Source organism: Macroventuria anomochaeta (assembly GCF_010093625.1).
Source record: "Macroventuria anomochaeta strain CBS 525.71 unplaced genomic scaffold BU25scaffold_5, whole genome shotgun sequence".
NCBI classification, from domain to species: Eukaryota; Fungi; Ascomycota; class Dothideomycetes; order Pleosporales; family Didymellaceae; genus Macroventuria; species Macroventuria anomochaeta.
Window position 1 is genome coordinate 723,389 of NW_022985366.1, and position 27,734 is coordinate 751,122.

At 52.6% G+C, this 27,734-nt stretch overlaps 12 protein-coding genes across 12 annotated transcripts; 6 read left to right on the top strand and 6 right to left on the bottom strand.

Moving 5' to 3' along the window:
* Positions 1–40: 40 nt before the first annotated feature.
* BU25DRAFT_361223 (phosphatidylethanolamine N-methyltransferase) lies at positions 41–3,912 on the bottom strand. The gene is made up of 5 exons (XM_033703688.1): positions 3,386–3,912; positions 2,615–3,290; positions 2,024–2,557; positions 1,496–1,895; positions 41–1,441 (listed from the first exon to the last, which is right to left on the bottom strand). The coding sequence occupies exons 1-5, from the start codon at positions 3,567–3,569 to the stop codon at positions 323–325; spliced, it is 2,913 nt and encodes a 970-aa protein (XP_033565408.1). The 5' UTR covers positions 3,570–3,912; the 3' UTR covers positions 41–322.
* A 501-nt stretch (positions 3,913–4,413) lies between these two features.
* BU25DRAFT_226215 (uncharacterized protein) lies at positions 4,414–5,448 on the bottom strand. The gene has a single exon (XM_033701371.1). It carries the CDS (start codon positions 5,268–5,270, stop codon positions 4,578–4,580), a length of 693 nt encoding a protein of 230 aa, XP_033565409.1. The 5' UTR covers positions 5,271–5,448; the 3' UTR covers positions 4,414–4,577.
* Positions 5,449–6,054, top strand: BU25DRAFT_226214 (uncharacterized protein). The gene has a single exon (XM_033701370.1). The coding sequence runs from the start codon at positions 5,628–5,630 to the stop codon at positions 5,967–5,969; it is 342 nt and encodes a 113-aa protein (XP_033565410.1). The 5' UTR covers positions 5,449–5,627; the 3' UTR covers positions 5,970–6,054.
* Positions 6,055–7,682: 1,628 nt separating this feature from the next.
* On the top strand, positions 7,683–10,949 carry BU25DRAFT_226159 (uncharacterized protein). Its single transcript, XM_033701369.1, has 8 exons — positions 7,683–7,920; positions 7,968–8,008; positions 8,063–8,164; positions 8,237–8,358; positions 8,577–9,134; positions 9,191–10,328; positions 10,378–10,740; positions 10,790–10,949. Exons 1-8 carry the CDS (start codon positions 7,786–7,788, stop codon positions 10,854–10,856), a joined length of 2,526 nt encoding a protein of 841 aa, XP_033565411.1. The 5' UTR covers positions 7,683–7,785; the 3' UTR covers positions 10,857–10,949.
* BU25DRAFT_481786 (uncharacterized protein) lies at positions 10,950–14,596 on the top strand. The gene is made up of 5 exons (XM_033711108.1): positions 10,950–11,526; positions 11,573–11,631; positions 11,690–12,484; positions 12,539–13,638; positions 13,690–14,596. Exons 1-5 carry the CDS (start codon positions 11,383–11,385, stop codon positions 14,469–14,471), a joined length of 2,880 nt encoding a protein of 959 aa, XP_033565412.1. The 5' UTR covers positions 10,950–11,382; the 3' UTR covers positions 14,472–14,596.
* Positions 14,597–15,518: 922 nt separating this feature from the next.
* On the bottom strand, positions 15,519–16,893 carry BU25DRAFT_361228 (uncharacterized protein). Its single transcript, XM_033703689.1, has 2 exons — positions 15,803–16,893; positions 15,519–15,757 (listed from the first exon to the last, which is right to left on the bottom strand). The coding sequence occupies exons 1-2, from the start codon at positions 16,868–16,870 to the stop codon at positions 15,647–15,649; spliced, it is 1,179 nt and encodes a 392-aa protein (XP_033565413.1). The 5' UTR covers positions 16,871–16,893; the 3' UTR covers positions 15,519–15,646.
* Positions 16,894–17,557: 664 nt separating this feature from the next.
* On the top strand, positions 17,558–19,003 carry BU25DRAFT_455543 (uncharacterized protein; the record flags this gene model as incomplete). Its single annotated transcript, XM_033709948.1, has 3 exons — positions 17,558–17,628; positions 17,677–18,390; positions 18,853–19,003. 3 exons carry the CDS (start codon positions 17,558–17,560, stop codon positions 19,001–19,003), a joined length of 936 nt encoding a protein of 311 aa, XP_033565414.1.
* Positions 19,004–20,636: 1,633 nt separating this feature from the next.
* On the top strand, positions 20,637–21,465 carry BU25DRAFT_481791 (uncharacterized protein; the record flags this gene model as incomplete). The annotated part of the gene is made up of 2 exons (XM_033711109.1): positions 20,637–20,773; positions 20,819–21,465. The coding sequence occupies 2 exons, from the start codon at positions 20,637–20,639 to the stop codon at positions 21,360–21,362; spliced, it is 681 nt and encodes a 226-aa protein (XP_033565415.1). The 3' UTR covers positions 21,363–21,465.
* Positions 21,466–21,625: 160 nt separating this feature from the next.
* Positions 21,626–22,457, bottom strand: BU25DRAFT_407753 (uncharacterized protein). Its single transcript, XM_033705629.1, has 2 exons — positions 22,156–22,457; positions 21,626–22,007 (listed from the first exon to the last, which is right to left on the bottom strand). The coding sequence occupies exons 1-2, from the start codon at positions 22,440–22,442 to the stop codon at positions 21,923–21,925; spliced, it is 372 nt and encodes a 123-aa protein (XP_033565416.1). The 5' UTR covers positions 22,443–22,457; the 3' UTR covers positions 21,626–21,922.
* A 287-nt stretch (positions 22,458–22,744) lies between these two features.
* BU25DRAFT_361232 (uncharacterized protein) lies at positions 22,745–24,524 on the bottom strand. The gene is made up of 2 exons (XM_033703690.1): positions 24,284–24,524; positions 22,745–24,237 (listed from the first exon to the last, which is right to left on the bottom strand). The coding sequence occupies exons 1-2, from the start codon at positions 24,481–24,483 to the stop codon at positions 22,851–22,853; spliced, it is 1,587 nt and encodes a 528-aa protein (XP_033565417.1). The 5' UTR covers positions 24,484–24,524; the 3' UTR covers positions 22,745–22,850.
* Positions 24,525–24,849: 325 nt separating this feature from the next.
* BU25DRAFT_455547 (uncharacterized protein) lies at positions 24,850–26,106 on the bottom strand (the record flags this gene model as incomplete). Its single annotated transcript, XM_033709949.1, has 3 exons — positions 24,850–25,617; positions 25,667–25,767; positions 25,818–26,106. 3 exons carry the CDS (start codon positions 26,104–26,106, stop codon positions 24,850–24,852), a joined length of 1,158 nt encoding a protein of 385 aa, XP_033565418.1.
* A 164-nt stretch (positions 26,107–26,270) lies between these two features.
* BU25DRAFT_437748 (WD40 repeat-like protein) lies at positions 26,271–27,473 on the top strand. Its single transcript, XM_033709021.1, has 2 exons — positions 26,271–26,523; positions 26,574–27,473. The coding sequence occupies exons 1-2, from the start codon at positions 26,276–26,278 to the stop codon at positions 27,355–27,357; spliced, it is 1,032 nt and encodes a 343-aa protein (XP_033565419.1). The 5' UTR covers positions 26,271–26,275; the 3' UTR covers positions 27,358–27,473.
* The last annotated feature ends 261 nt before the right edge of the window (positions 27,474–27,734 follow it).

A 27,734-nucleotide genomic window follows, 5' to 3' on the forward strand; every position in this document is an offset into this window, starting at 1 on the left:
ACTATCACATCTCTCAGCATCAAAATACCCCTTCTTGTGTCTGATTTTCATTTTCATTTTCTGATTTTCATTTTCTGATCTTCATTTTCTGGTTCATTTTATCATGTACGCATCACCCCCAACTCCACCTGTAAAATTATACTTTTCTAGCCATCTCCAGTTGCAAAATATCGACAAGAAATCCTGCCTCCATGTCCTCGATTCCCGTCAGATGTACATTGATAGGCGCTGCCGCACCCAACGATAATGAGAGGCGTACATCTGATCCCTTGTGCTGTCTGACTTTGTCGACGGTCGTGTCGAGCGGAAGATCAAAGGCGCACTAATACTTTGTACCGTCCGGTGTGTTCCTGCCGTGGCTTGCGGTCATGCTGTAAGGCGCCAAGACTTTCTTCGCATTGCAGATGCGCCATGCCAAGTTCCGCACGTTGCCGTCAGCTTGAACAACCTCGGGCGCGAATTCGATACCAAACATCTGATGTACCGCGAACACGACTCTCTTAGCAAACTTGCCGTCTCTCTCGACCAAGCTGCCAAAAGACTCTTCTGGCGTGTCGGGTGCAATCTCCGGGTCGCAATCAAAGCAATTCTGGATGACTAAGAGGAGAGTCTGCTCAACAGCGCGGTGTACGGTACCGTGCGAGTCAACCTCAACATCTCCCTCGTCGAACCTGGGAATGCGAATCTCGAAGGCTTGGGACAGCGCCATGACGTTGTGCTTGCCATTGTGGTGGTACCGGAACTCGAATACACCGGTTGTCCACCAGAGCTTATCCCCACGGAATTCGACCTCGCCAGTGTAGTGATCGAAGTCATCCTCGTTGTCAGATGAAGCTGGTACAAGCTTGTCTGACACTAGGATGCCTTCTTCTGCGCGGATGGAATCGTATACACCAGTATTGGTTGCGATCCAGCGGCCATTGGAGCTGAGCTGTGTAACTTCTCGAGACTGATTGTCGGCTACCATGTAGAGACCGATCCAGTCCTTCTTGCTGTGGTTCAGGGGAGCTTGCCATCGAACCTTGATCGGTGCGCCATACTCAAGTGCCAATGTCTTGAACTCGCTTGTGCGGGTAGCAGGTGTCCTCGCCAGTTCACCTTCACGTCCGCCATTCTTCTGGTACTCAACAGCAGGTGCGGAGAGCGTGCCTTGTACTTCAAGCTTATACTGCTTAGGATCGTAGCCAGCGAGGTCCGGTGAGATGCGTGTGATCGAGATGCGTGCCGGGTACGACTTGAATAAAGCGGTTGTATCCTTGACAAATGTACCAACACCAGCCGCAAGTTTAGGCTTCGCACTCTCCAAAACCTCTTCGATGAACTCGACGGTAGAGTTGATGTATTCGTCAGCAGCTGATTGCCAGTTTCGGACCGGACTGGGGAGAGCTTGGCGAAGGGTCTTGCTGACACCAGATGTCTGGCGGAGCTTTTGACCGTACAGCTAGAGTGGCTAGTCAGTCTCATGTTCTCATCTAAACTATGTAGCATCACATACCTTGGTCATGTGAGGTCGCTCGACGAAGTGTAGGAATGCCAAGTTCAAGACCTGGGCTGTCGTCGCAAGGTAGAAGATCGGTGCAGTCCAAGTGATCACAGCAACGCCCCAGATACCAGCCATACCAAGAACGCGCTCAGGACTGTTGAGGAAACGGTAGATGCCCGAGTAAGTCAGGTTCTTCGGCGGAGGGTCGAAAAAGAAGTCGCCACAGAACCATCCAAACTCGCCGAGGGAATCGTAGATACTGGCAGCTGTCCACAGGTGGAGAGCGACCATACCAATGCCGAGAACGAGTCTGAACACCGTGAGGTCGTAGAACCAGTCGGGAGGAAGAGTGTACATCTTCCAAGCCGCAGCGAGGAAGCTAGCATGGCACATGGTCATACTGAGATGGTACCTGATGTTCGCGATGTCATTAGTAAGCTGTCCTTGCGTAAAGCTTGAGACTTGAGAGATGGGGAATTGCTGGACGGCTTCTCAATGCGTTTAAAGACAGGCTAATGAACATGGGATTGAGCAACTTACAGACACTTCCACTGACGCCAGGCTTCTTCTTTGGTATCGCCATACTTGATGAAGTGTCGGGTCCAGTTTTTTTTCTTGGACTGACGGTCGAGAATGTAGCCTAGACCCAAGACATACCACAAGCGCCAGACGAACGCGTTGATGAAGAAGAAGGTGCGCACCAGGCGAGTATTTGGTGTCAGTGTTGCTAAACAGAACATGTAGAAAGGGATGAGTACTACCGTGACGTCGATGGCGCGATGGAAGTCCGTGTTCTGTGGACCGACGATTGTATGCATTGGGGCAGGTTGGTTGACATGATCAATGAGTGCTCCCGCGTCGATGTCGGACTGGCTTGATGTGGGATGGTGCTTTTGGGTAATGTTTCCGGAATTGTGGCGCGTTCGGCGAGGTGGTGCTGGGTTGTAGATTTTTTGAATGTGCGGCTCTTCAACCCTGATCAAGAAGGCGAATTGCGCTGCATGCGCAACGATGGATATCAAAAGCACCTTGTAACTTGCCATCATGAGAGCAATGCCGTAAAAACCGGCGTACCTAGAAGCTCACGTTTAGCGCAAGTTTACTCCAGTCTGAGAAGTATGTTTGGCGTACCCAATCGAGTACATCGGGTGCGGCGCTGCTTCGAAGACTCCGTCGAACGTCAGGCGCTGATCGATGAGGTAGAAGAAGTCTCCCCAGTACCATGCATAGTCTTTCACCACTCGGTGAGCGTCCAGCTTGACAAACAAGTTGAAGATGAACAGGACGATGCCCGTTGTCCATCGCAGTGTAAACAGTAGCCAGCTCTCCTCCGGGCGGTGGAGACACGCAATGGCGAAGAGACAGTACGATACGAAGTCACACATCAGGATCAGATCTACAACGCGCCTGAAGACAAGCCACGTGTTGTACTCAAGTGGAGCCTCCTCGAACTTGTAGTCCTTTGGGATCTTGGTCTCCATTTCCCTCTTGAGAAATTTGTAGATCGTTGGGTGTGGGTTCTTGCCGGTGTCAGGGTTCTCAAAGATGTGCGAGTTCTTCGCCCAGAGGACGAGGCGGTTGTGTTTGGACTGGGCATCGAGAAGCCAGCCAATCCCTGCATTGTAGGCGGCGCGCCAGAACAGGAAGATTACGGCGAAGACTGGTATGCGGGCGCTTTTGGGCAGTAGATAGAGGGTTGAGATCAAACTTGCGAGCACAGCGAGGACTGCTAGGTCGGATAAGTTCTTTGGTTGCGAGGGCGAGAGCAGTTGCGACACCATGTCGTGGGTGTGCGGCACAATGAAGACTATATATATCAGCCATCAGTCCTGACATGTGAAGACAATGTAGAGCGATGTCTGGCTCCAGTTTTCGACATGCCCTGTCAAGGTCGATACTTACCTGTGCCATCTGGTGTCCGGCCGTAAGTCTTCTTCTCTCGCTCATTCTTGCTATCTTCCTGCTCGTTCAGTTCAAGGACTTTTTCCTTGGCGGACTCAGAGTCGGGCATGTGCAGCGGCTTAGCTGATGGTCGCTCTCTTAGCAGGCTACCGTCGGCCTCTGGACTATTGCCGACATCCGTCATGTTGACAGACGTATCGACTCTAGAGAGCAATTGAGGTTGCACAGGCCCAAGGAGGGGTTTGTTGACGGGTATTTAAGTCGCGCTTAACAGGTGTGCGTGCTTAACGCTATGCGAGGTTTGGCTTCGGGGCTGCAGCCGCTGCTGGGGTCCTGTGGAGGCCGGAGATGCAATTCAACGTGCACTGGGTGCTGCAGCTGCGCGAAACTTCGTATGTTGATGGACAAAGGAGGTTTGTGAAAAAGGCACGTGAGAGGCTTAGAGTGTTGAACTCTAGCAGGCGTGTTGATGTTGAACAAACGCGTTGATGGGAGAGATGGTGCCTTCTCGAACGTGCTGTCTGTCAGGACGCCATGATGCATGGTGGGGCTGGCAGCTGCCAGCCGAGCCGTACAAGACCCTGGCCCCTGCGGCTCTAGGCGTAGGACGCAGGTGACACCACACAAGCAGTACAAAGGGACTCTCGTTGCACTAGATTGCTATTGATACATTGCTGGGCTGCTATGAACAAGCATCTCCCTATACACATACATCATGTTTTTGTTCTTGACTCCGTTTTCTGTGACTTTGTAAAGAGGAAAATGCTACCAGAGCCTGACTGGCATGTGCAATGCTACGACTGCCGAACTGAAAGCGACCAATGGAAACTTGCTTTGCAAACACCCGCCCAAGACACTAGATGAAAGAGGTCGTGCTACTGAACTGCCGTTGTGCCAATATATGGTGATAGTCCGGGGAGCTATCCCAGCCTATGCCTTCCGTTGGAGCGAGTTGGTCTATTGCCTGCTCATCTGCACTGCTGCATCCTTCTGCAGGCTTGGTTGCGGGGTCGCGTTGTACCATTGAAATCATCTTTGCAGCGCTGAAGCGTCGTTTCTGCAGAAGCTTCATGCAATTGGTGCCTGTTGAGCTTGACATGCTGAGCCGTTTCAACTTCGACTTAGAGCAATCGTTCTGTTCGACGACAGAGGAGTAGGTAGATTCTAAGACAGCTGCTGCAGGACTGAGGATCTACGACCGCCGGAACTGCGATTGTGCTGTGTTTGGCAGTACAGGAAGCGCGTTTGACAACTCCACTGCATCTCGAGAGAGTGGAGTAGGGCATTTGGCATCTTTCAGAATGGCGGAATCGCGCCTATGATCTTCTGCACACGCATCCGAGGCGAGGTCATCCACAAAAGGGTTACTGCCCTTCTGCTGGAATGGCGAGACTACAGCCTCGTCAGTCCAGCCGTCCCAGGTAAGCTCTGTGGTCTCTGATCCAGAGTAAGAGCAGAGCGTCGGCGTGTATGTGGACTCCGATGCGTGGATTGATGCGTTGGCCAAGTGGTACGCCTTCATGTTGGCAAGGAAAATGTTGGTCTCGCAAGCCTGCAGATTGTTAAGGAAGACCCACTCGTTCCTCTCTCGGTTCCTGATCTCGCTGTCCAGATGGCGATTGGTCTGTTGCAGCTTCTTCCTCTTCTTCTGTGGAACAGGAGGCTCCATGTTGAGTTGACGTCCATTCTTGGCTTGCTTTTCGCGAAGTGCTTTCAGGTACGTGACACAATCTGCGAGTCCCTTCGACAGGATGTTCTTCTCCTGATGGAGCCTGATCAAGTCATACTGGAGGGAGATAGATATGTTGTGGTTGTTCGGGCTGTACGAGGCAGCTTCGGAGAGCTGGCCGTATTGATATGGCAGTGGACGCGGCTCGAATTGCATGGTGTGTATGGTGTGACACTGCTGACCTACGGTGCAAAAGTAAAAGTCGGGTCAAGTTTCGCAGATTCAGTGGTCAAAAGGTCTCAGGCTGAGACAGGGTTATAAGCCGGTGACAAGAGCTTTTGTTTGAAGGCACGATCGTTACAGGTCTAACCAAAACTAGATCTTGTGAGCCAAGCAGCAACCCTTTGATAAGGAGCAGCGTGCGACAATAAGGGGTGGCCAAAGGCCATGTAGACGTGCTCGCTGCTCGACACACCTCTTAGATCACCCCAAAAGAGACGATACTTCTCCGCGGCCCGGCGCAACAATGGCGACCTCAGCGGAGGAACCGAGAGCGGTGGCGTAACCTGCTTCATGGCCGGACTGCCGACGAGCTTACTACTGTTAGGGTTCACCATTCTGGATTCGCGAAGCATAAGGGGCCATAATCTTGGGGATCTGGGAATCCGCCATGGCGCTTCGTTGGTCGAGCAGCGGCTACAGGTGTTAACTGTTGGCCCTGGTTACAGGAAACTTCCTTTCGAGGCTGATATTGTGTCCATTTCAGCTTACCAGATCGAGCACAAAGAAACCGTCCAGCATGCTTGTGGCCAACCTGGAGATGAGAGGACACATGATCTTCGATTACCACTGAGATCGGAAACCGCTGACAGCCAACATCTCCATGCCATACGGGAGAACATCAGAACCACTTGAGCCATTCTTCAAATCGTGCGTTCAGGTTGGTGCTGACGCAAAGGGTGTATTCTTTCTTTACTTTGTTGAAGCGTTGCAGGGCCACATAAGACCCCGTGTCCGTATACTGAACCCGGGGGGACGGTTAAACATACGACTGTTGCTTGCCAAACGGTATTGTGAGCGCCATCATGGCGTCAGCCCTGGCTGTAGCGTGTCGTTTGTTGCAGCATTGCCAAATAGCACACCTTCACCCCAGTTTGGCGGATCTCAGTTTACAGCCGTTGATGCGGATGGCAACAGTATGTATTTTGCCGGCCAGTAATGGAAGCCTTATTCTGAGCACTCAGGTCCATGGACGAGAAGAGAGGAAGAGAGCGTGTTGTAGAGGGCTGAAGGACACGCGATCTGCAAGGGGCAGGGACGTGATCGACCATGGACGCCACCGCGACAAGACGCACCGAGCGCGAGTCCAGGACTACCGGTGTGGTTTCCAGTCTATTATCTGTCTTGTCTGGAGTCAAACTGGCTTCGATGTAGAGCTCTGATAAACTGCAAAAGCTGTGCGAAATGTCAGCGAGCTTCGCAATGTGTTTCGCTGACCATGACAGCTCAGTGATCAGAGCTTGGCATTGGGTATCATAATCAACGACTATTTCCAGACGGTATTGCTGCAATTATGTACAATGATCAGCGTACAGCGCTCGGCTGATGTTGCTCCCTCCACTGATGTTGTCAAAAGCGTGCGATGTTCGCGTTCGTGGGTGTCAGAACTGGTGTGCAAAAATTCCGCACTGGCATGTGAACGCGCCATGAACTCGAGGCAGGGACGATACTGAATCCAAGACAACCTTTATTTCAACTCCATAGATGTCAGGAGTGGCCATCGTTGTGCTGGAATCCACGGTCTGTTCCAAGTCGCAAAAGAGGATACTGAGTTCTACTCGCGCAATTTCCCTTTTACTTCATGCGATTTTCTCACGCGTCGAATCTCACACCACGCGCCGGCAGATGCTCACCTCATGAAGGTAACTATTCCAAAGTCAGGCAGTTAGAACGAACTCGGATCGCTGCTGCTTGTCAATTATGACATCCCGCCCTACGCGCTGAAGGGAGCTGTCACAGCAATGCGGCATTTTCTGGTCTTTATCCTTCTGCCAACCCCGCATCCGGCGCCTATGGCAGGTGCATGCTCCGGACATCAGCGTGATGGGTACGATTTGCGACGGCTGCGCACAGGCTTGAGGTCGAGATGCATTTCCTCTACAACAGATGGTGTTTCCCTAAGCCGAATCTTTCAGGTCTCCAGACGTGGGGTCAAGATTATTTTGACGACCGTTTCCACTTGGTCCGGAACTTAACGTCGTCATTACATCACACATGTGGCTCTCTCATGCGGCCCACTTGTACCTTTCGGTCTCGAAGGTGACGAGCCGGCGCAGCCCTCGATGTCGATGTGGGGTTGACAAGAATGATGAGGAATTCATATGCAGCATCCACGACGGTGTCAGCACGTTCGTCGTACCGCTGCCAACCGTGGGTACACCAAGTTCGCTGGTTTGCCCTTCGAAATAGAGTGCTACACTCATTGGAGACACTAGGATCCTATTCCTGACTTGTGACGGCACCATCTGCAGCAGAATGACCAGGTACTTCCAGGCCCCGCCACCACCCGGTACTCCACTGCGAAACAGCCTAGTTAGCCGTCTGTACCTTGCACCTCATCGTTAAGTATAAGTACCTATCACGCAATCATCGCCTATCGAAATAGCTGAGAGAACGGCTCCTACAAATTACCGAACGGTCAGCTAAACCGCATTCGAAATTCCACAGGACTATGGTTCGTAAGACGGAAATCATCGATATCCGTGTGGGGTCTACCGATTTCGACATGGTAGCGGACATCAAGAAGGGCCTCAAGCCACAAGATGGCGGGGAGAAGAGGTTGCCAACCTTGCTGCTGTATGACGAAGTAAGCATACCTTTGCGTCTGCCTTTGCCTGGTACTAACTTCTGTAGGCTGGTCTGCGGCTGTTCGAAAAGATCACGTATCTTGATGAGTACGACTGTTTATTATGAGCGATCTTTGACTGCAAGACTGAAGACACACATAGATACTACCTCACCAATGCCGAGATTGAAGTGCTCGAATCGTATGCTGAACAGATTGCACGCCGAGTGCAACCAGATTCGGTCCTGGTTGAGCTTGGTAGCGGGTACGTACAACTTGTCGAGCTTCCCAGATCAACATAGCATACTCCCCAGTCAATACTGACAATCATCTGTAGGAACCTTCGAAAGGTCAACATTCTTTTGCAAGCCATCGATCGCCTGGGGAAAGATGTGGAATACTACGCAGTTGATCTATCCTTACCAGAACTCGAGAGAACTTTCTCTGAGATTCCTACAGGTAAGTATGTTTCTTTGGATCTGTACAGACACGAGAATTTGAGTGTAAGGAACGCTGGAAGATCATTGGTGATCCGCGGAGCCCTAAAACCACGTGCATGTCAAACGTACCTGGCTTCGGTTGCGGCGCAACCCCGCTGCTCCACCCCTACTACCATCCATCAGCCAAGAGATGTCACACCCTTGTGCCTTGTGTACATACACTGACATGGTTGGTAGAGGGCTACAAGCACGTGAAGTGCTTTGGCTTGCATGGAACATACGATCATGCGCTAGCATGGCTGAAGTCATCTAGCGTCAAGGATAAGCCAAAGACCGTTCTTTGGCTCGGTTCCAGCTTGGGTAACTTAAAGCGACATGAAGCAGCGCCGTTCCTTGCCGGATTCGGCGATGCTATCAGGACTGGCGATACGATGCTTATCGGCATCGATTCGTGCAAAGACCCCAGTCGTGTCTACCATGCCTACAATGACAGACAAAACGTGACACATGAGTTCATTCTCAACGGACTCAAGCACGCAAATAAGCTCATGGAGAGTGAAACGTTCAAGCTCGATGAGTGGGAGGTCATTGGAGAATTCGATAAGGAGGCTGGGCGCCATCACGCATTCGTTACACCACTGAAAGATGTTGTCATCGAAGGTGTTGTTGTCTCTAGAGGCGAGCGGATTCGAGTTGAGGAGAGCTACAAATACAGCCGCGAAGAGATCCTGGAGCTTTGGGAGGGCGCAGGCCTTGCTGAAAACTCAGTTTGGTCGAATGACAGAGGTGATTATGGTATACCTCATACGCCTACTATAGCACTCTGTTCTGGATCGCTGACTAGATTCCAGGACTACACTTTGTGTCCAAACCTGCTGTCTTCTTTCCCACAAAGCCGGACGTGTATGCTGCACAGCCAGTACCATCTCTCGCTGAGTGGCATGAGCTATGGAGAGCATGGGATGCCGTCACCCGCCAGATGATCCCTGAGGATGAGCTACTCTCCAAGCCGATCAATCTACGCAATGCTTATATCTTCTACTTGGGACATATCCCCACGTTCCTTGACATCCAACTGGCTCGGGCAACTGCTGGTAAGGCCTCAGATCCTGCATACTTCTGGCAGATCTTCGAGCGTGGCATCGATCCGGACGTTGACGACCCTGGGAAGTGCCACGCACATTCCGAGATCCCTGATTCCTGGCCGCCTCTCGATGAGATCTTGACCCACCAGCAAACGATACGGGCAAGGGCGGAAGCTCTCTACACATCCGGTGCTGTGGACAACAACCCTCGCGTTGCACATGTTATGTGGCTCGGTTTCGAACATGAGGCCATGCATCTTGAGACGCTTATGTACATGTTGATTCAGAGTGACAGGGTTCTACCACCCCCCGGCACTGCCATACCGGATTTTGCCGCTCTCGCGAAGCGGTCTGCAGCGACCGCAGTGGAGAACGAATGGTTCACTATCCCTGAGACGGACATCCACATTGGTCTGGATGATTTAGACAGCGACAAGACCACCAAGCGTTACTTCGGCTGGGACAACGAGAGACCCGCTCGCACAACTCATGTCAAATCGTTCCGCGCGAGGGCGCGCCCAATCACGAACAGCGAATATGCAGTCTACCTTATGAAGACTGGAAAGACGGCCATCCCTGCGTCCTGGTGTGAAGAACAGCACCTCAGTGATGCGGCACGCGCTGCAAACAAGAAAGACAGTGACATGTACGGCTTTCACAATGCAAACGGCTTGTTGGACATCACCGATGGTAAATTCGTGAAAACGGTTTACGGCACGGTACCGCTTAAGTATGCACTTGACTGGCCCATCGTTGCTTCTTACGATGAGGTCGCCGGCTGTGCCCAGTGGATGGGTGGACGCATTCCTACTATGGAAGAGGCGCGTAGTATCTACCACTACGTCGACAGTTCGAAGAACAAGGAGCTTGAGGCTCTCGGTAACACAATACCAGCGGTGAACGGGTAGGTGCGCAATGGACGGATTACAGCACAGCTCATTAATTTCCAACAGACACCTCATCAACAACGGCGTTGATGAGTCGCCACCATCCAAGCCTTTGGCTAATGGCGACTCTGGCGCAGCCACTGATCTCACTCCTAACCCATGCGACCTCTTCATTGATCTTGAAGGAACCAACGTGGGTTTCAGACACTGGCATCCTGTTTCTGTAACCGAAAAAGGCGGTAAGCTCTGCGGCCAATCTGACTTGGGTGGTGTTTGGGAGTGGACCAGTACTGTGCTGGAGAAGCATGACAGCTTTGAGCCTATGGAGCTGTACCCAGCCTACACGGCCGACTTCTTCGACGGGAAACACAACATCACGCTTGGTGGATCCTGGGCAACGATACCGCGCATTGCGGGCCGTAAGACCTTGTAAGTGCTTTCGAGCAACAATAGCCAAGACCACGCTAATATCTGATAGCGTGAATTGGTACCAGCGCAACTACCCTTATGTCTGGGCTGGCGCTCGTGTAGTTACTGATCTCTAGAGACAGAATCATGTCGCCAGTCTACGGCTTGCCGTTCTCTGGTTCCGGCCGCTGTTTGCTGATGCCCATGGCGGGGTGCTGAAACACTGCACTGCATCTGCAAGCAACCGCGATGCATCGCTCTCACCGCGAGATGCGAAGACTCGTCGTAGCGAAGGACTAAGCGTAAAGTATTGCAACGACTCATGACTTTGAATTCTTCTTTCTGTATCATTCTGTCTTTACAGCTTTCATACTCTATTGCAAGAATACAAAGTCGTTCCTTCCACACGCGCGGCTGCCAGAGGTGTCGAACCAGGGCAGTCACCAATGAACCCTGCCACGTCCGCGCCCCACATTCGCAGCCCTCTCCCCAAATTGAACTTCCATCGTGCTTCACTGCCACTACACGCTGCGAAATAACTGTCTCAGCCCGGCCCTCCGTTGACAAAAGCTTTTCGCTCCTCGCTTCGCACAAACATTGCACGACACCATCCACTCAACCTTGTCGATATACAACTTCCATCTTGACAACGAATCGTGCAGAATGGTCAACAGCCTGCTCTTCCGCTGGGAAGACAGCCAAGCTCTGCAGCACCATTGCGGCTTCTGTGAGCGACCTCTTTCTCACCCAGGAGCTCGAGCAAGCTGCTTCGGTACGCATAGCGAGCCATGTCACCGTTTCCACCAGGTATGTCGTGACCTTCAACCTTGCACTGAGCATACTGATTCCCAAGGCAATGTTCATGCGCAACCGGGCTCATATCTGCAACTACTGTAGCACCATCGATGAAGCGTATGTCAGCCACGTACCCAAACATTACCCTGCTGTACCCTGACATAGCTCCTTGAAGACACTATAAGCGGCATCACGACCTTGTCACTCAATTGCGCTGCATCTACGAAAGCTGCGGTGAATTAGACTGGACCATCGTACCCGCAGAACCTGGAGACCCAAGAAGAGGTAGATCGTCTGATGCACAACTAGCCGGTCGTGAATCAAGCGACCACAGCCTTACACCAGAGGAGACGCCGACTTCAAAACGTGAGCGGAAAGATGCCAAGTGCCTCGCCAGAGCGGCAAACAGAGCGAGAGTTGTCACACAAGAAGAGATCAGATACGTAGACTCAGTACTCCACTCCGCGGAAGGTGTCTCCAGTAGTGACGGTGCAGATCCTGCCAACCTTGAAGAGATGCAACTGATCGAAGAACACCTACGTTACAACGCCAATGTTTACAACAGCCATTCGAGCCGCCGTGATTTGAGGAGGTTCGCTAAGATTCCTGACGTGGATGTTGACTTCGAAGCTGAGATGGAGAGAGTCCTTGATACGTTTCGCATCACTGAGCTTGTTAAGCGCAACCTCAGAAACCGTGGGCTGCAAGGCAAAGAGCTTAAAAGCTTCGAAGGTTCGATCGAGGCCTTCAAGAGCGCTGTTGTGGAAGACCTTGTACTTGTCAAGAAAGACATGATGGAGATCAGAATGCGCCGCGCCGGGTATCTGCGCTACACCAACAAGACTGCCTACGGTATCGTCGAGAATAGGTACACCGAAAAGGACTGGAAAACTGGCGAACGCATCACCTCCTCCTCCAGCGAGTCCAGCGGTCTCACTTCGCCGTCTGAGGAGCTTGTTACGCCACAAAGGTATGTTCTCTACGTCCATGAACTCTACTACAGAGATACTGACTTCCTGGTAAGCGCTGTACCCGACATTATAGTGTCGCCCGTTCTGCCTTCCACGAAAGGTCCCGATCGGCGACATCTACAACACTTCCACACACGCGTCAGCGGAAACGATGGCCTCGGACAGAAAGTCATTAAGCCCTATCACGCACCCCTGTTGCCACTTACACCAAATAAGACTCCAAAGGGGCCTGCTGTCTTGAAACTGAAGGTGGTCGAGAACAAGGAGAACAGGATCCCTGTCGGCATGACCAATCGTAGATGGCTGCGACGAGACGTAGCAAGGCAAGCACCACTTACTCGACCACTGCCTGCTTCAGAAGAGGGAAACTCGCCGCCATCAACACCTTCGTTCAGACGAGTCCCCTCAAACGAACCAGTCCAAGTGATCAAGCCAGCGTGGGGCAAGGTCGCAGCCTTCACTTCTTCTCCAGCCCAACAGGACCCTGCAATTAGAGTGGATCGCAACGAATTTCCTGCACTATATCTACCCGTGAAAGCGCCTAAATCTATTTCGCCTAAGTCTGACGCGCCTGCTGTGCAGCCAACCACAGAAGACGAGATTGCTGGCCTGAGAGGTCCCGAACGCGCGATCACACCGGACAACGACACCGGAAATGCACACCCGATAGTGTCTCAGAAGAAGGCAAAGAAGGCGCAACGCGAGGCAAAGCGTAAAGTCAAGAAGGTGAGCGACCCCGAGGAGACATCGAGTCCTACAGCAGTGGAGGAAGCTGGCGTCGAAAAAGTTGAACAAGGCTTCAGCGAGACCTTATTGGGCAGCTCGACGGTCAACAGCGCCTCACATGCTATGGAAAAGATGCCTCCCCAGAGTCCAGTCTCTTTGAGAGAGCTAATCGACGACGGCAAAGTTGATGCAAGCATCGGAGCCGTAGAAGAGCAGATCACCGTTCTTGTCGTTCCGAAAGCACCTTCCCCTCCAACTCTACCGTACACCACGCATGGAAAGCATGATCATTGGACACGGTTCGCGCGGGTTTTCATCGTTGATCAATTGACTGCTCCGTTGCTTCAATCCTTCGAAGGCTGTTCACACGGATCATCCTGCCGATTCGAGAGCCACGGAGTACCCGACTGTCCGTTCCATGAGCCGCGTGAGTTCTGTATTGCCTCCAACAGATGTGTGTGCTGACCTTATTTCGCAGATTGTCCATGCGGAGACCCTTTGCGAAACCAATGCTATCTTATGCATCCTGGCAAGCAGCTTTGCACAGCCGGACCATACAATCGCGCACACGGCGAGAGGATGATGGCCACGTACGAGCAGCATACGCTGACCAAGGGTCGAGTAATGCTTGTAGACGACGATCTTGTGTCATATTTCATGGACATCAACAACACCCCTAGCAAGCCGGATCTTGCCAGCATGCCCCCTCGTCTCCTGCGCGAACACACCGACTTCCTAGATGGGTACGAGCGCGGTCCACTCATGAGGCAGGAGCTTGAATTTGAGCGACTCTTCGTAAAGAACATGGCTATGAGACATCCGCTTACCATGCGCATGCTGCAGGACATTCAGCGCCAGAACTCAGGCCGCAAGGGCTCAGTCAAGCTGTGCTACTGCGGTACTGAGATGGTGCCGAACGCTCAGAAGATGAAGACGGAGTCCAACAAAGGCTTTGTGAGCTGTTCATATGGCAAGTGCGGGTTCGGAGGTGTCTTTCACAAGCGCTGTGTCAAGAAATTGGGAGTTGAGAAGGTCAGCCGATGGTACTGCACCGCTTGCGAGAAGCAGATGAAGATCCTGGCCTACAAGGCCTTGGGGATCCCGTATATTGATGGCGATGCTGTCATAGATGGTGCAGAGAAGATGATTGCGGAGATGATCGCGAAGCCTGGTGGTCCGATGGATCGCTTCAAGTCCCGCTTACAGGAGCTATACATGGGTGACGCCTGTGATGATTCGGAAGTTGAGGATGTTGATTGAGGTCTACAAGACGTAGCGCGACGATTTAACATAACCACATAGACTAGCGCGTGGTACTCCAAGCACAGGAAGAGCTACAAGTTTCATTCCAAGGATTACCGTGATGTCCTTCAGACTGCTCCGTTCCTGATCGTAAAAAAGAGAAGTGTAGCGGAAAGTATTCGAGTCATCAAAGCGATGCCGTCAGTAACCAACTGCTACCATCCGACCCAGGATAAATCAACCTCTTAAACCACTTCTTCATCATCATCAACTTGCTCTTCCTATTCCTCTTAGCTCTGATTCCCTTGCTCTCCCATGTACTCGCCCTCTCGATGTTTATGTCGATGCTGTCTCTCGCTCTTCTCCCCAGGTTTCCTTCATCGTCCTTGGTCTCGTCATTATCTTCATTCTCGTTCTCGATAGCGTGGTGATATCGGAGCAGAAATTGTTCCAGGGCAAGTCTTCTCTCGACTTCCTCGGTAAGTGTGATGCTAGAGGTATCTGATACATTATCAAACCCACTATCAACCCTTTCTACGAGTTTTGGCTTGGGAGCCGGCTTGGAGGCAGTCAATCTTCTTTCAACGCTGCGCCCTAGGCGTGTTGGTCTAGCGTATGTCGATCTTCGGGTGGTGCGTCCTCGCCGCGGCAAAGGGTCTTGTGCGGTGTGCATGGAATATGGGTAATAGTCCGCTGAAGCCATCGTCATGAATGGTGCGCGTGATGAGAAGAACATGATGTTCATCTTTGATAAACACAAGTCGTTGGCTGCGGTGGTTTGAGCTGGTGTTTTTGCGGCGGGCTGACGTGCGTGAAGATGGGTTCTGGAGTATGTGCGCTGGATTCCGGTGCAGTGTGTATGTGATTTTGTGGAGTGTAGAAGGAGACATGTATATGCAGGGAGATATATATGCGCGATAAAATACGTGCGCAATTTCAAGATCGCATCCAAAGTTGAGAGTCGGTGAGCAGCTCAGACCATGGTTGACCCTTGCGGTATTTTGTACACGTCGCTCGCGACTGACTGCATACCTCCACGCAACGTGTTGGGCTTGACAACGTGCTGAAGATTGGACAACTCATAATAGTTTGCACCGTTGACACTAAGGGCCTCGGAGTAATCTATACATACAAAGTCTACTGGTGTACAATTATTGTGGGTACTCTAAGCTTAGGCCAACTTTGAAGCGATACTACGCATTCTGCAGGCGCTGCTTCCAGAACCGTACCATTGGCTTCCAGAGATTGTCTTTGCCGTTGAAGTAGGAGTAGCCAACGCCAATGAGCGCGCCGGACAAGTGAGCCTAAGCACATTAGCGAGTGTAAGCCTCGAGCAAGAGACAACTTACTGCATGACCAAAGTTGACGAAAGAGTACCCGCGAATAACTCCGATCAAGTCAAATAGCATGATGGCGGGGAAGAAGTACTGAGCTTCGAAGTGAACAGGTAGGAATAGTATTCCGAGTTGCGCGGTGGGATACTCCATACAGAAAGCGCCCAGAATACCAAATAAAGCACCACTGGCTCCACCACCTCTAATGAATATCTCTGGAACAGGGCGCCGGTTCTTCGTGAACATGGTCGTGAAGTGCTGCGCATATCCAGACAGCACACCCGTAGCGAGGAAGAACGCTCCTACGTGCGGCGCATTGCCCTCGAACAGTCGCGAGTAGCCCACAGGAAGCATAAAGTTGTAGGTCGCCCACATGTTGACCGCGAGATGCATAGGCCCCGAATGTACGAACATCGATGTGAAGTTCGTGTAGTTGCGATTGCGTGCGGGTATATGCCACAACAAGTCCCAGTATCGAGGTATAAGAAAGCTGGTGAGATGTACCGCACTGTTCGCTCCAATAATACCCCAAGTGACCTTTGAGATAGGGTTCAGCTCTGTCCACCAGCGAGTCGCAAGCTCAGTCGCGCTGGGTGGTCCTACACGTGATTGCGGCTGCAACCCCCACTGCGGTACCTGAAGCCAGTTCGTGGCCTTCTTCGCCTGTTCGATCTCTTTCTTTGCCTGGTAGTACGCTAACCCAGAGAAGATGCCGGCGGTGACGGTGAACGACCAGATCGCTGGTCGCAGATATCGAACTCGTACTTTGGGCCAGGGATCGTTTGGTTGCTCATATTCTTCGTACCCTGGTTCCGAATATTGGCTTCCTGATGCGGAGTATGGCCCCGCAGTCGGCGGGATGATCTCCACTTGCTCTTCCCTGATCTGCTGAATTGGGGACGTGCGCTCTGATGTTGATGGTTGTCCAAAGCGCCGTGGCGATTTCCGTGAGTTGTGCTGACTACGCCATTGAAGCCTGATGCTGAGTGAATTTGCGCTCCATCGCAACGACGCAGACGCTGGTTGGTGACTAGCTAGGCAAAGCCGTTGTAAAGACGGCCTGCCTATTTTTGTTAATGACATCGATGATACACGTTGACTGTCGGTGCTGGGAGATACACCTGGTACGAGGTTCAGTCGCGTTGGTGTTGTGGAGCGCTAGAGTCGGCCCGACCCGCGGCCGTTTGTCTTCAACCCTTCGACGTGCCTTCTGGTGTCCTCTGTCCATGCTAAACACATTACATCATCATTACTCTGGGCATGGCAGCTCACGATCATCACCCCCATCTCATTGCGCACAGATATGCCCGAGAAGTGTGGCAGAGGCGACGAACAGGTTGCGGACTGAAAGGGAGCATTGAGCACAATATTGGAACGCTCACTGCGATACAGTCATTGACGATTGCACGACACACATTGACTTCGGGACTTGGTAGCGACGAGCCATGATGCTCCAGGCGATGCTTGTTGCTCACGATCCATAGAATTGCAGACTGTGGAAGAGGGGAAAGCATAACACCCTCTGTTCTGTGTCCACATTGACGCGCTTGATCCCTATCTCCTAGGTATGCAGTTTGGTTGTCTCAAATCGAATGAAAGATCACAGCTCGCTTTCGCAGCTACAAGAGTCATCGGAACGGTTGGCAGCGCTCGCCACACACGGCTACCATTGTGCTGAAAGTATTTACTTGTCTTGCTGCCCCCGCGCAACATCTCAGGGTGCCATTGACTTGCAGAATTTTACTGCGTATGGGAAACCACATCTCCGCCATGTTGTATTCCAGCCGCTTGGTGTTCGGTACTGAGCAAGAGGCCGTAAGGCTTTTTGCTAACAGCTCAGAGTACGGTTTGCATTGGCTTCGTTGGCAACTTGACTAATAACAGATCAGCACGTCTAAGGGTGGCCTTACTATCCAGGTTGGCAGGTCTATCGATGCGCAAACCGTACATGTGCCGCAGTCCGTACTGGACTCCTGTTCGATCCTAGGGGGCCTGCTCCTACCGGGTTGCAGAATCGTCAACGCTGATCCTATCGTCTTCGCCATCATCATTGAGTACTTGCATATGAGCAGCATTATGGATTTGATAACATTCAGCACACCCGGCCATCTTCAAGAGTTGACCATCAACGAGAACCCCTTACTCAGCCTTGCCAAAGCGTGGCATGTGGGTGACATGCTGCGTATGCCCGATTTGCAGAATAGGCTCTTCAAAGTATACCGCGCCTACTATATGCAGTGCTTAGAGGACCGCCTCCGTCCGCCCCTGGATCCAGAGCCGTTGGACTCAAAGCCTTTGGACCCAGAGCCATTCGTCTACCTGAGAGATAACATCGGTAACCACACCAAGGCAGAAAAGTTTATTGTCGACTTTCATGCCGGGCTCATGCAGAATCAGGCAGTCCTCAAGCGCAACGACTTCAAGTTGCTACCAAATGACATCGCAGTCAAGATTAGGTATCGCTGGTTTGAGCTCTCCGGTAGGGTCAGGAAAGACAGTCTCCATCCTGAATTGAGTAACGACCGAATCGCAGCCAAAGACTCCTGTTACAGAGTTACCAAAGACGATGCGATCGTACAAAGTGACTTGCAGATCCAGTATCTGTACGCTGGAGCCGGCCCGCTGTTTGGCCTGAATCCTCCCATGTCCAATCCGCGTAGGGCAGCGCTTCATACTTCCGGTAGGGCTCTTCCTCGGAATAGCAACCGGCTCGGGACTCTGATGGCACAGAGAAGAAAACATCAATTGCTTCGTCCGAGTGACGGGCCCCCCGCAAATGCTCCGACGGACGGACTTTCAGGAATTCAAGCGCCCCTGTTGAAGCCGACCTTGAGTAACCCATTCGCTGGGTCAATCTCCCAGCAAAGCGCAAAAGCTTCTTCGCCTTTGCTTTCACCAACTCAGTTGCCTTCCGAACAACGGAGGCATGCAACTGAGAACCGGCCATCGACCGCCACTATCTCAAGACGCAAGACCCCTCAACATCAGAACTCGCAACGATCAAGTGCATTACTAGCTTCAGAGCTCCCAAGTCAAACACCATTGGTTCCTGATAGCCGAAACAGAAGTCTCTGGTCGCATGAAACAGGCAACAGTGAGGCTACAGACGACGTGAGTGTGTATGATCTCTTCGCGCCTAACCTGCAGTGGAACGAATTGCCACCTGAGCACTCGACGCAGGCCGGTATCTTTGGGTTATTGGACTTTGCAGCCTAGCAGATTTGACGACAGCGAGTCCGCTAAATTTGCTGTCGCTGGCGGACCTTTTACCGGACCGGCAGTGTGACAAGGTCCGCGCCAGGGCCCTCCCATCAGTTCCTCCTAGCATGTATTCGGCAGATTCCTTCAGTCTTGCTTCCGCCAAATCATACCTCCACAATGTCGCCATCGAGGCGAGCGCACTCACCATATCCTACTTCCTTACCGAAAGAATCCACCCGTTGGCGAATATTCGCCTATTCCTGATGCCAACCAGGCCCCCTCGTCAGCCAAACAATGTCTCCCCAATGAACTCCTTCAGATGATCTTCCGTTGTCTCCCTCTTCGGGATCTCGTACGCTCTGTGCGAGTCTGCAAGTGGTGGTGCCAAGCTCTCATCGATAACCATTCTCAATTGAGAAAGAAGCTCTGGTCGGACTTTGGAGAATATTTCACCACAACGCCACCTGTTCTCTACCTCCCATTCCTGTTCAACGATCAGCATGACTCGCAAGCACAACCGCGTCTGATCGGTTTCAAGATCTTTCCTGATTTTGCACAAAAGCCAACAGAGTACAACGACGTTGTGGATGACGACGATGCCAATGCCGCCATGTGCGAATGAAATCCCGTAGTACATGCACTGTCGACATATCTCGATGCTGTCAACTACCACTTTAGAAACAACCCGCAAGCTGACATCCCGAGCAGCACCCTGCACTTCAAGTCTTTGCAGGCCCTCACCTGCAAGATCAAGGACGGACACGTACAGCTTCCAGGAGGAATGCTTTGTGATATGCAACTCTGCCAGCCCGCTTCTAGGCTGGTAGTTGCCAACGCGCAATTAACAGACCTGTGCCACAAGACTGAAAAGGTCAAATAAGTCCTATTCAACAAGGATGGCGTAAAAGTTGGGCAGCTGCTACCATTCCTTCAAAAATTTGTGGAAGAGTTGGAAGGCATGGTCAAGGACTTCACGATCACTATCAATGACGGTAGCACCCGCACCTGGGGCCCCCATCTGAAGGAACCTGATGAGAAGGAATGGGAACAAGGCGTGTTCTGTTGGTGCGGCAATGGTCTCAGCGCTGTGACACTCGATCGGGCCCGCAAGTACAAAGATGGGTTAGCACAGCAAGAGGAATTGCGTCGTGAATAGGAAGAAGAGCTTGAGAATCTCGGAGATGGAGAGGACTTGATCACGAGGACGTATAGCGTCTATAAAGGCGCATCTATGTACATCGGTGTGAGATCAATTCCTGATTTCTTGCTCTGTATGCCGAGCGGGATCTAAGCTAGTCAGTTAGTCTATACATCAATCAATCATACGTCTCGTATACTAGAACCTGTGCCTTCCTTTGGCTAATTAAATACGTGTAGGCAAAGCTTCATGATTTACGCGTGTCACACCAGGGTCGTTGCAATGCGCTTGCCAGATTTGGTCGCCCAACGTCTCTAAATCATCGGTTTGTGAAAGCTGGGCCACGTAAGTATCACCCTCTGCCTCGACCTTCCCGTCACCTCTCTATGCGCTAGATGGTGGTTTCACTTGTGGCCAGGGAGTCTCTCCACTCAGCTAGCATGCTATCTGGCGTATTTCGCCTTTAGTACAGAATACTCAGATCCCCAAATTCTTTCTTTCCGCTACATCATGCCACCACAACGCCACCATGCAAAACCACAGTTTCGTCATGTCCAACACTCGTATCAGAGTCCTTCTGCAGGCCCACAACCCAGTCCATCGGCGAAACAGTATCTCGCTGGCGGAATCCTCCGGACCGTATTCCGGTACCTTTTGTTCAATGATCTCATACACTGCATGCGAGTGTGTAGGCAGTGGCGGTCGTACCTTCCCAGAGACGACCCTCGGCTGAGGCGTGCGCTCTGGCTAGAGAGTGGGGAATGCTTCGTAGACGACCGACCTGGGCTCGACGTCACCTTGACTGTCGCCCGCCATTATCCGAGGAGGGATCCCAAGCACTTCCTCATAGTTCGTTACGAGAATACACTGGGTCTTATCGCTTACCAAAAAAGGTGTATCGAGGAAGAGACATACCTGAAAGGATGGTCCGACTCTGGATCCTGGGAGGGCAAAGACAATAGCGCCAGCGGTGTTCTGCACTTGGGCTCACGCAAACAATCCAAAGAAAAAGTGCAAGATCCCAGTGTCCAACCTGAGCTTGGTACTTTGGACGAGATGCTGCTCACTGGTTCCGGAGCGGAGGAAGTGGACCTAACCGTACAGATTAGAAAAGGTGGAAAGGATGATGTACGGGAACTAGCAAAAGCCGTGTTGGAAAACAGCAGTGGGGTGAAGATTGGTGGCTTCGTGCGCTACCTGAGGGTCATGATGCAGGATATGGACACAAAGGTGTAGAGTTTGCGAATGACCAGACTCGTTGGATGGCAACCATGTATTCGAAGGTGCTAAAATGAGAGCATCGAAAGTCTCGGGGTCTGGCTATGAAATTATTGTCAACGTTCGTTAGTTCCTTACTATCATCAAATTCTCATCGTCATTGATTGCCGTATCGCTTCAAGGGATTGCGGCGGCGCCGAGGGCAGATCTGTAGATGAGTAGCTGTTGACATAGATGTTGCGTATCTGTTGATCCGCTCGTGGTCTGCATTCCACTAAAGACTGCTGTACGTCAATCATCTTGTCTCTCCGCCAGCTTTCGAGGAGTCTGGATTGTGCCTAACAGCATCGATTTGCGGAAGGCCGGCTGCGTGGCGTGCACTCCGTCTCAAAAGGTTCCGATACATTGAGATTCAATGCATTGCAATTGCATATCCGACTCTATGGAGCCCATGCGACAAAAGAAAACCCACCACTGTCAGAATCCGGATATATACAGTTTTGTATGTGCAGCTGTCTTTCGATCTCCCATCCTCTATCTTGCTGAGCTCGCTTGTCATTCTTCGTTCGTGGTCGAGCTTAGTCCTTCTTGACGTCCGGGTCGGCCAGGATGCCCTCTGCTTCGAGCCGCCTGCGTGCCTCCTCGAGGGCCCATGTCTGGATGCTATGAAATCGTCAGCCATTATCCTTCAACATCTTCGCTTCCTTTCTTCCGCCTCCAGTCACCACATCCCCGACCGCTGCTCGGCTTCCTCTCTCTTCCAACCCCACCCAACATATTCTCCAGAGCTCCCTACGGCCACAGTACATACCTAGTATCAGGCTTAAACGCATACACGCCCATGCACAGCACCATCAACGGAATAAACACATAAAATGTCACATTCTCCCACCCCTCCTTCTTATACTCCTCGCCGGGCTTGACGCCAAACAGCCAGCCCTGGGGCGCATCGTAGTGGCTCTCGTGGCCGCCGCCGCGCTTGACCATTGACTGCGAGAATGCGCGCGTAGCGAAGGGTGTGGAGGTGCGGGCGACGGGTGCGCGGAGGATGGAGCTGGCGGGGCGCGCAAGGGCGCGGGCGGTGCGGATGGCGGACATTGTGTAGTTTGTGGGTGAGTAGTGGGCGGAGGGGAGATTTAGGAGGGCGATTGGCGTGTCCGCGAGGACGTGGGTGGATTGCTGGGAGCTTTGCGGTGTTGCGTGTTGGAGCTGTGATGTTGAGGTTCGTGGTCTTGGCGTGGCGCGGATGGTTCGGGTTTAGTGCGAACGGATATGCATGGCGTCACAGAGAGCTCCCTCTATCCGATGGAGGATTCAGGAGCTGCGGATGGTGTAAAGCGTTCATTTTGTGCAAATCAAGCACGAGCTGCATGAAGTCGAATACGCCGGTGTTTTTAAGGATTTGCAATGCATGTGGTGCCATCATCTATGTAGTATCGTGCATGCCTGAACGCCAAAGCTATGCGAAATGGATGAAACGAAAATGGGTAGTGATGCAGTCAAGCCTTAAGCGTAGGCAGGCACGCGTTCCTTCCCAGCATCCGCTGTTTGCTCGTCTTGTTGCTGGAACGACATCTTCGCAATGCCCTGAGAAGCCTGTTCGACCTTCTCCTCGACCATGTCATCCTCCGACTGCTTCTCCTGTGCAGCTGCAGCTTCCTTCGCTTGCTGCTCCTTCTGCTTCCTCTCCGCCTCCTCGAGCTCTGCGAGCTTCGCCGCGGTCTTGGCCGCTTCTTCTTGCTCCTTTTTCTCCTGCTCTGCTCTTTCCAACGTCTCGAGCTCGTCCTCAATATCCACCTCATCCACTGTAGTATCTGTCTCGTTAATGATATTGGAGATCTCCTCGGTAGTAGCCATCTGCTCATTGACTGCATCCACAACACCCTGTACGCCTTCCGCACCACCAACCTTCTCATTCAGACCCTTCAGCGCCGCGGCGCCTGCGCGCATAGCCTCCACGATCTCAACCTGGTCGGCTGCTTGCTGGAGCTGTGTGTACACGCCTTCCAGCTGCAGAGCAACGTCGGAGCGCTGTGCGAGTGCTGCTTCGGCGAGCTTCTTGGAGCGTAAGGCGGCTTTGGCGCGGACCATCTGCTTTCCGGCAACCGCTTCGCGGGCTGCGGCATCGGCAGAGGCGATCTTCTCCATAAGTGGTTGTATCTGGGAGTTGATGTCTGCAAGTGTGTCGCGCAGACCTGCGATTGCAGCGTCTTCTTCGGTGATGGGGAGGGGTTGGGCCTCGTGCTCGGGCTTGAACTTGATTGTTTGTGAATCGTAGGATATCGCTTGCTTGTCTCGGGCGAGGTAGACGAGGATGATGTTGAGGTCGTTGTTCGTAAGCGGCGCAGCGGGATTGAGCGTATGCGAGAAGCGTTTGAGGAAGTCTCGTCTTGACAGGACCCGGTCTGCAGTCGATGTGTGCTCCTTCATCTTCTTGAGGATCTCGTCGCCGGCTATCTCGACATTCTTCAGTACGACGTAGTTTTTGACTGCAAGCTTATCTGGCGGAGCAGCCTTTCCCAGCACACCGACTGTTCGCAGACTCCACTGCAGGGCCGACCATGGCGTCGGTATCCACGACGTCTTGTATATGCTGGTCTTCGAATTCAGGAAGTCTTTCAGGAGTATCATTTCCTTCTTCTGCACCGCCTCGTGGAACACAGCAGGCAGACATGTTGGCTTCCCATACTGTGGATGTTGCAGCGCTCGCCCAAGGTCGTCTGCGGTCCGTATGTTGAGTAGATCATGGGTGGTTCCTTGGGTGGGTATGACGCCCGCTCGCGCAGCATCAGTCAGCGCTTTGGTCCAAGCTGCAATGTTGGCATGGTAGCCATCTGGATTGATCTCGAGCTGCTGCCGGAAGTCTGCATACAGCGATGCAAGGCGCTGTTGGCTTGCATAGGTTAGCTTAGTTCAAATAACGCGGAGAATGTGCGCACTTCTTGAAAGCTTCCTCGTGCTGCAGAACAAACTCTAGCAGCTCGCTCATATTGATGTGTTGCTGCGGCGCCCACTGTTGTCTATCGCTGTTCTTAGGTCGAAAGAGGCGCTTGCGCTTGACCGATGTCATCCGCGCTGGAACATCACCAAAAATCGACGAATCAGATGCGTCATAATCCGAGTTCTTGCGCTTCAACATGAAAGCGATAGTAAGTACCAAAAAGGTCAAATGGGGGTAACATGTCAGTTGACAGGCTCGTTGGGTGTCTATGATCTCTATACATGTCGAGCGCGCACCCTTTCACTCACGCGACGCGTGTGAGACGCTACCCCGCCAGTTGCTGGTGCATATGTGGGGCCCGCTGCCTGGTCACCATCTAGGTCCCAGCTGCCACTGCGTCTAGTCTTGCGCTGTAGGACTTCTTGTGGGAACGTTTGGCCGTGTTGCGATGCGCATCTCCAGCTGCGGGTAGACTCATGCGCGCACCGCTGAGTACCTGCGTTGAGCCTTGAGCTTCGCAGACAGTGCCCTGACTTCGAAACCGGCCTTTCTCGAATGTGCAGCTCACTTCTTAACGATGTTGATGCCGCCATCCTTCTTCTGCTTCTCCATAAACTGCCTCATCTCCTCCAAATCGTCCATCTCGTCGTCCTCCTCATCTGCCTTCTTCGCCTTGGGCTCTGGCGGCGCGACCGGTGCAGGAGGTAACTCTGCTTCTGGTCGATCTCGCATCTCTTTCGTCTCGTTTTCCCAAGCTTTCCTCTCTTCCTCGTCCAGCTCATCCCTTCGTTCCAGCCACCTCTCTTGCACATCGCGCGCATCCATTGTGACAGCGTCTTGCTGCATAGCCATTGACCACACCGTCTCGTTTGCGCCTTCGATGCCACCGAGCGCATAGCCACCTGCACGGTCTATGGCCCGCAGCAGTGTCATCATGCTCTTCTTGTCTTCTACTGCCAGTGTTTCAAAGCCTACGAGCGCAAAGTCCTCGACGAGCTCAACGATCGCTTTGTTCAACGCCGAAAACTTCGACGTTGGCTCGTCGCCGTCGTCCATGTCCACATTATGCGCGCCAACCGATGTAGGCCCTGGTATACCGGAGGTTTGTTCACGGTTCAGGTGTGGCAGGAGGTAGTGCAGGTCTTGCACTTCGGTATAGAAGTCGAGATTGAAGGGCAGGTTTGGGTAATTTTGCAGGTTGTCGATCTTCGTGAGCACGTTCAGGTGGGGGAGGTCCATCTGCAGCATGCTGCGCAGGGCGAGGAGCAACGATGAGACATATAGCGACGGGCGCGAGAGAATGATGGAGTCGGTCAGGTGTACGACGACAAGCTGAGCCGTGTTAGCTTGTTGCTGCTTGCATTGGGTGGTGGGCGAATACTCGATACCCAAGTTTTTGGAGGCGAAAGAAGATGTTGCGCAGCGATGCGTGCGACGTGAAGAGCTCGACTTGCCCAGGGCAATCGAACAGAATATAGTCATCTACGACTCTCAGCATTGCTCCTGTTTCTACAGAACTGTGGCGTGCGGACCTCCGAGCTCCTTCAACCCTTCTTCCAGCCAGTCGAAGTTGTGTTCCAGCTCCTCCAAAGCATAAAGAATGCCACCGTTTGGTCCAAGCGATTCCTGCTCCATGATTTCGTCTATTGTGACCAAGTCTCGCACGTCTACTGCGGGCTCATATGAGCAGTGATCGTTGGCGGGGTCGAGATTGACGACCGAGCATTTGCGCTCGATAGCGCCCATGAACTGCTGCATGCCATCGCAGTACGTCGACTTGCCAGAGCCTGGCGGGCCTATCACCAGCTGAGCGAACGGCATTGTGGTGTTGCGTCACAGAACAAAAGAGCTCTGAGAGCATTAGAAGTCTGGTGAGGGGGGGGGGGGGGGGGGCTAGTAAGCCCTACGACATCTTAGTCAGCCATGTTGTGCGGGTGAGCTGGACCTCGAGCTTTCCAAGCACCAGCTGTTTGTTGCAAACATCGCCAACATGTCCAGCCAATTTGAGCTCGCACAGAACCCTACCGAGCCCATATCGTCCGTCACATTCTCGCCGCGCACACCGACGCGATTGTTGGTATCTTCGTGGGACAGACATGTTTACCTCTACGACACACACGGCGAGCCTGGCGGCAAGCTGCTGCAGAAATTCGAGCACCGCGCGCCAGTGTTAGACGTGTGCTTTGGTCGTGACGACAACGAAGCCTTCAGCGCAGGGCTCGACTGGGAAGTGAGAAGGTGCATTCGCCCACAACACCCAATACAACCTCCAAGCTGACGAACAACAGAATCGACCTGTCCAGCGGCGCGCAAACAGTCCTCTCCACCCACTCCCAAGGCGTCCGTAACATCCTCTACTCTGCCCCACACAACCTCCTCATCTCCGCATCATGGGACGCAACCCTGCACTTGCACGACCTCTCCAACCCCGGCGACTTCTCCTCCATTAGCCTGCCGTCCAAACCCTTCTCCCTCACCGCGTCCCCCACAAAACTCGTTGTCGCAATGGCCAGCCGCGCAGTGAACATCTACGAGCTCAGCGCGTTATCGAGCGCCGCAAAGCAGGGTGGCGGAGAAACAGTAAACGTCGAGCCCTGGCAGCGGAGAGAGAGCTCAATGAAGTACATGACGCGCGCGGTCGCGTGCATGCCGAATGATGCTGGGTACTCGAGCTCGAGCATTGAGGGACGTGTAGCGGTCGAGTGGTTCGATCCGAGTGAGGAGAGCCAGGCTAGGAAGTACGCGTTCAAGTGCCATCGTCAGAATGTGGATGGGCAGGATGTCGTGTACCCGGTCAATGCGCTGGCATACCACCCTGTACACGGGACATTTGCGACAGGTGGTGGTGACGGCGTTGTAGCGTTGTGGGATGCAGTTGCAAAGAGGAGGATAAGACAGTACCAGAAGTTCCCCGCGAGCGTACAGACGATCGAGTTCTCAGCTGACGGAAAGTTCATGGCCGTTGGTGTCAGCCCAGGATTCGAGGATGGTGTGGACGATGTACCAGATGGTGTCATCAAGGTATTCATTAGGGAGCTCAGCGATACAGAGGCGCAGGGCAAGAAGAAATAGAGGATATCAGTATGGATGGGATGGAGTATGGCGTTCACGTGGCATGGCCATGAATGGAAGAGACATTTGTATGTTGCATACCCAGAGCTGACACGGAAGGTTACACAATACAACATACCACAAGGATCCGTTGAAACTGCACCGGACATCACATTGATCTTGAGGACGGCACGCCTTACGCATGATGCTTCACAATTCTTCTTTACATATGCACAGCATCAGGGTAACTGGGCGGATATTATAGTAGGTTCAACCACTACGGGCCTTGATCTAGCACTGACGCCGCCATAGTCTACATTCCCCCGCTGAAGATAAGACTTCCACGCTTGATAGACGGCATGGCTCGGGTACAATTAAATTTCGTGTACCTGTTACAG

Bases quoted from the DNA above. Each gene is read 5' to 3' on its own strand.
- BU25DRAFT_226214 (XM_033701370.1), top strand. From the start codon at position 5,628: ATGGCCGGACTGCCGACGAGCTTACTACTGTTAGGGTTCACCATTCTG.
- BU25DRAFT_481786 (XM_033711108.1), top strand. From the start codon at position 11,383: ATGGTCAACAGCCTGCTCTTCCGCTGGGAAGACAGCCAAGCTCTGCAG. The intron at 11,527-11,572 runs GTATGTCGTGAC...CTGATTCCCAAG, and splicing joins CATGTCACCGTTTCCACCAG to GCAATGTTCATGCGCAACCG. The intron at 13,639-13,689 runs GTGAGTTCTGTA...CTTATTTCGCAG, and splicing joins CTGTCCGTTCCATGAGCCGC to ATTGTCCATGCGGAGACCCT.
- BU25DRAFT_361228 (XM_033703689.1), bottom strand. From the start codon at position 16,870: ATGTCATTAACAAAAATAGGCAGGCCGTCTTTACAACGGCTTTGCCTA. The intron at 15,758-15,802 runs GTAAGTTGTCTC...TAATGTGCTTAG, and splicing joins TCGTCAACTTTGGTCATGCA to GCTCACTTGTCCGGCGCGCT.
- BU25DRAFT_226215 (XM_033701371.1), bottom strand. From the start codon at position 5,270: ATGCAATTCGAGCCGCGTCCACTGCCATATCAATACGGCCAGCTCTCC.
- BU25DRAFT_361223 (XM_033703688.1), bottom strand. From the start codon at position 3,569: ATGACGGATGTCGGCAATAGTCCAGAGGCCGACGGTAGCCTGCTAAGA. The intron at 1,896-2,023 runs GTAAGTTGCTCA...CGCGAACATCAG, and splicing joins TGGCGTCAGTGGAAGTGTCT to GTACCATCTCAGTATGACCA. The intron at 1,442-1,495 runs GTATGTGATGCT...TAGCCACTCTAG, and splicing joins AGCGACCTCACATGACCAAG to CTGTACGGTCAAAAGCTCCG.
- BU25DRAFT_437748 (XM_033709021.1), top strand. From the start codon at position 26,276: ATGTCCAGCCAATTTGAGCTCGCACAGAACCCTACCGAGCCCATATCG. The intron at 26,524-26,573 runs GTGCATTCGCCC...GACGAACAACAG, and splicing joins CTCGACTGGGAAGTGAGAAG to AATCGACCTGTCCAGCGGCG.
- BU25DRAFT_361232 (XM_033703690.1), bottom strand. From the start codon at position 24,483: ATGTTGAAGCGCAAGAACTCGGATTATGACGCATCTGATTCGTCGATT. The intron at 24,238-24,283 runs GTGCGCACATTC...AACCTATGCAAG, and splicing joins CACGAGGAAGCTTTCAAGAA to CCAACAGCGCCTTGCATCGC.
- BU25DRAFT_226159 (XM_033701369.1), top strand. From the start codon at position 7,786: ATGGTTCGTAAGACGGAAATCATCGATATCCGTGTGGGGTCTACCGAT. The intron at 7,921-7,967 runs GTAAGCATACCT...TAACTTCTGTAG, and splicing joins CCTTGCTGCTGTATGACGAA to GCTGGTCTGCGGCTGTTCGA. The intron at 10,329-10,377 runs GTAGGTGCGCAA...AATTTCCAACAG, and splicing joins ACAATACCAGCGGTGAACGG to ACACCTCATCAACAACGGCG.
- BU25DRAFT_407753 (XM_033705629.1), bottom strand. From the start codon at position 22,442: ATGTCCGCCATCCGCACCGCCCGCGCCCTTGCGCGCCCCGCCAGCTCC. The intron at 22,008-22,155 runs GTATGTACTGTG...ACGATTTCATAG, and splicing joins GCGTTTAAGCCTGATACTAG to CATCCAGACATGGGCCCTCG.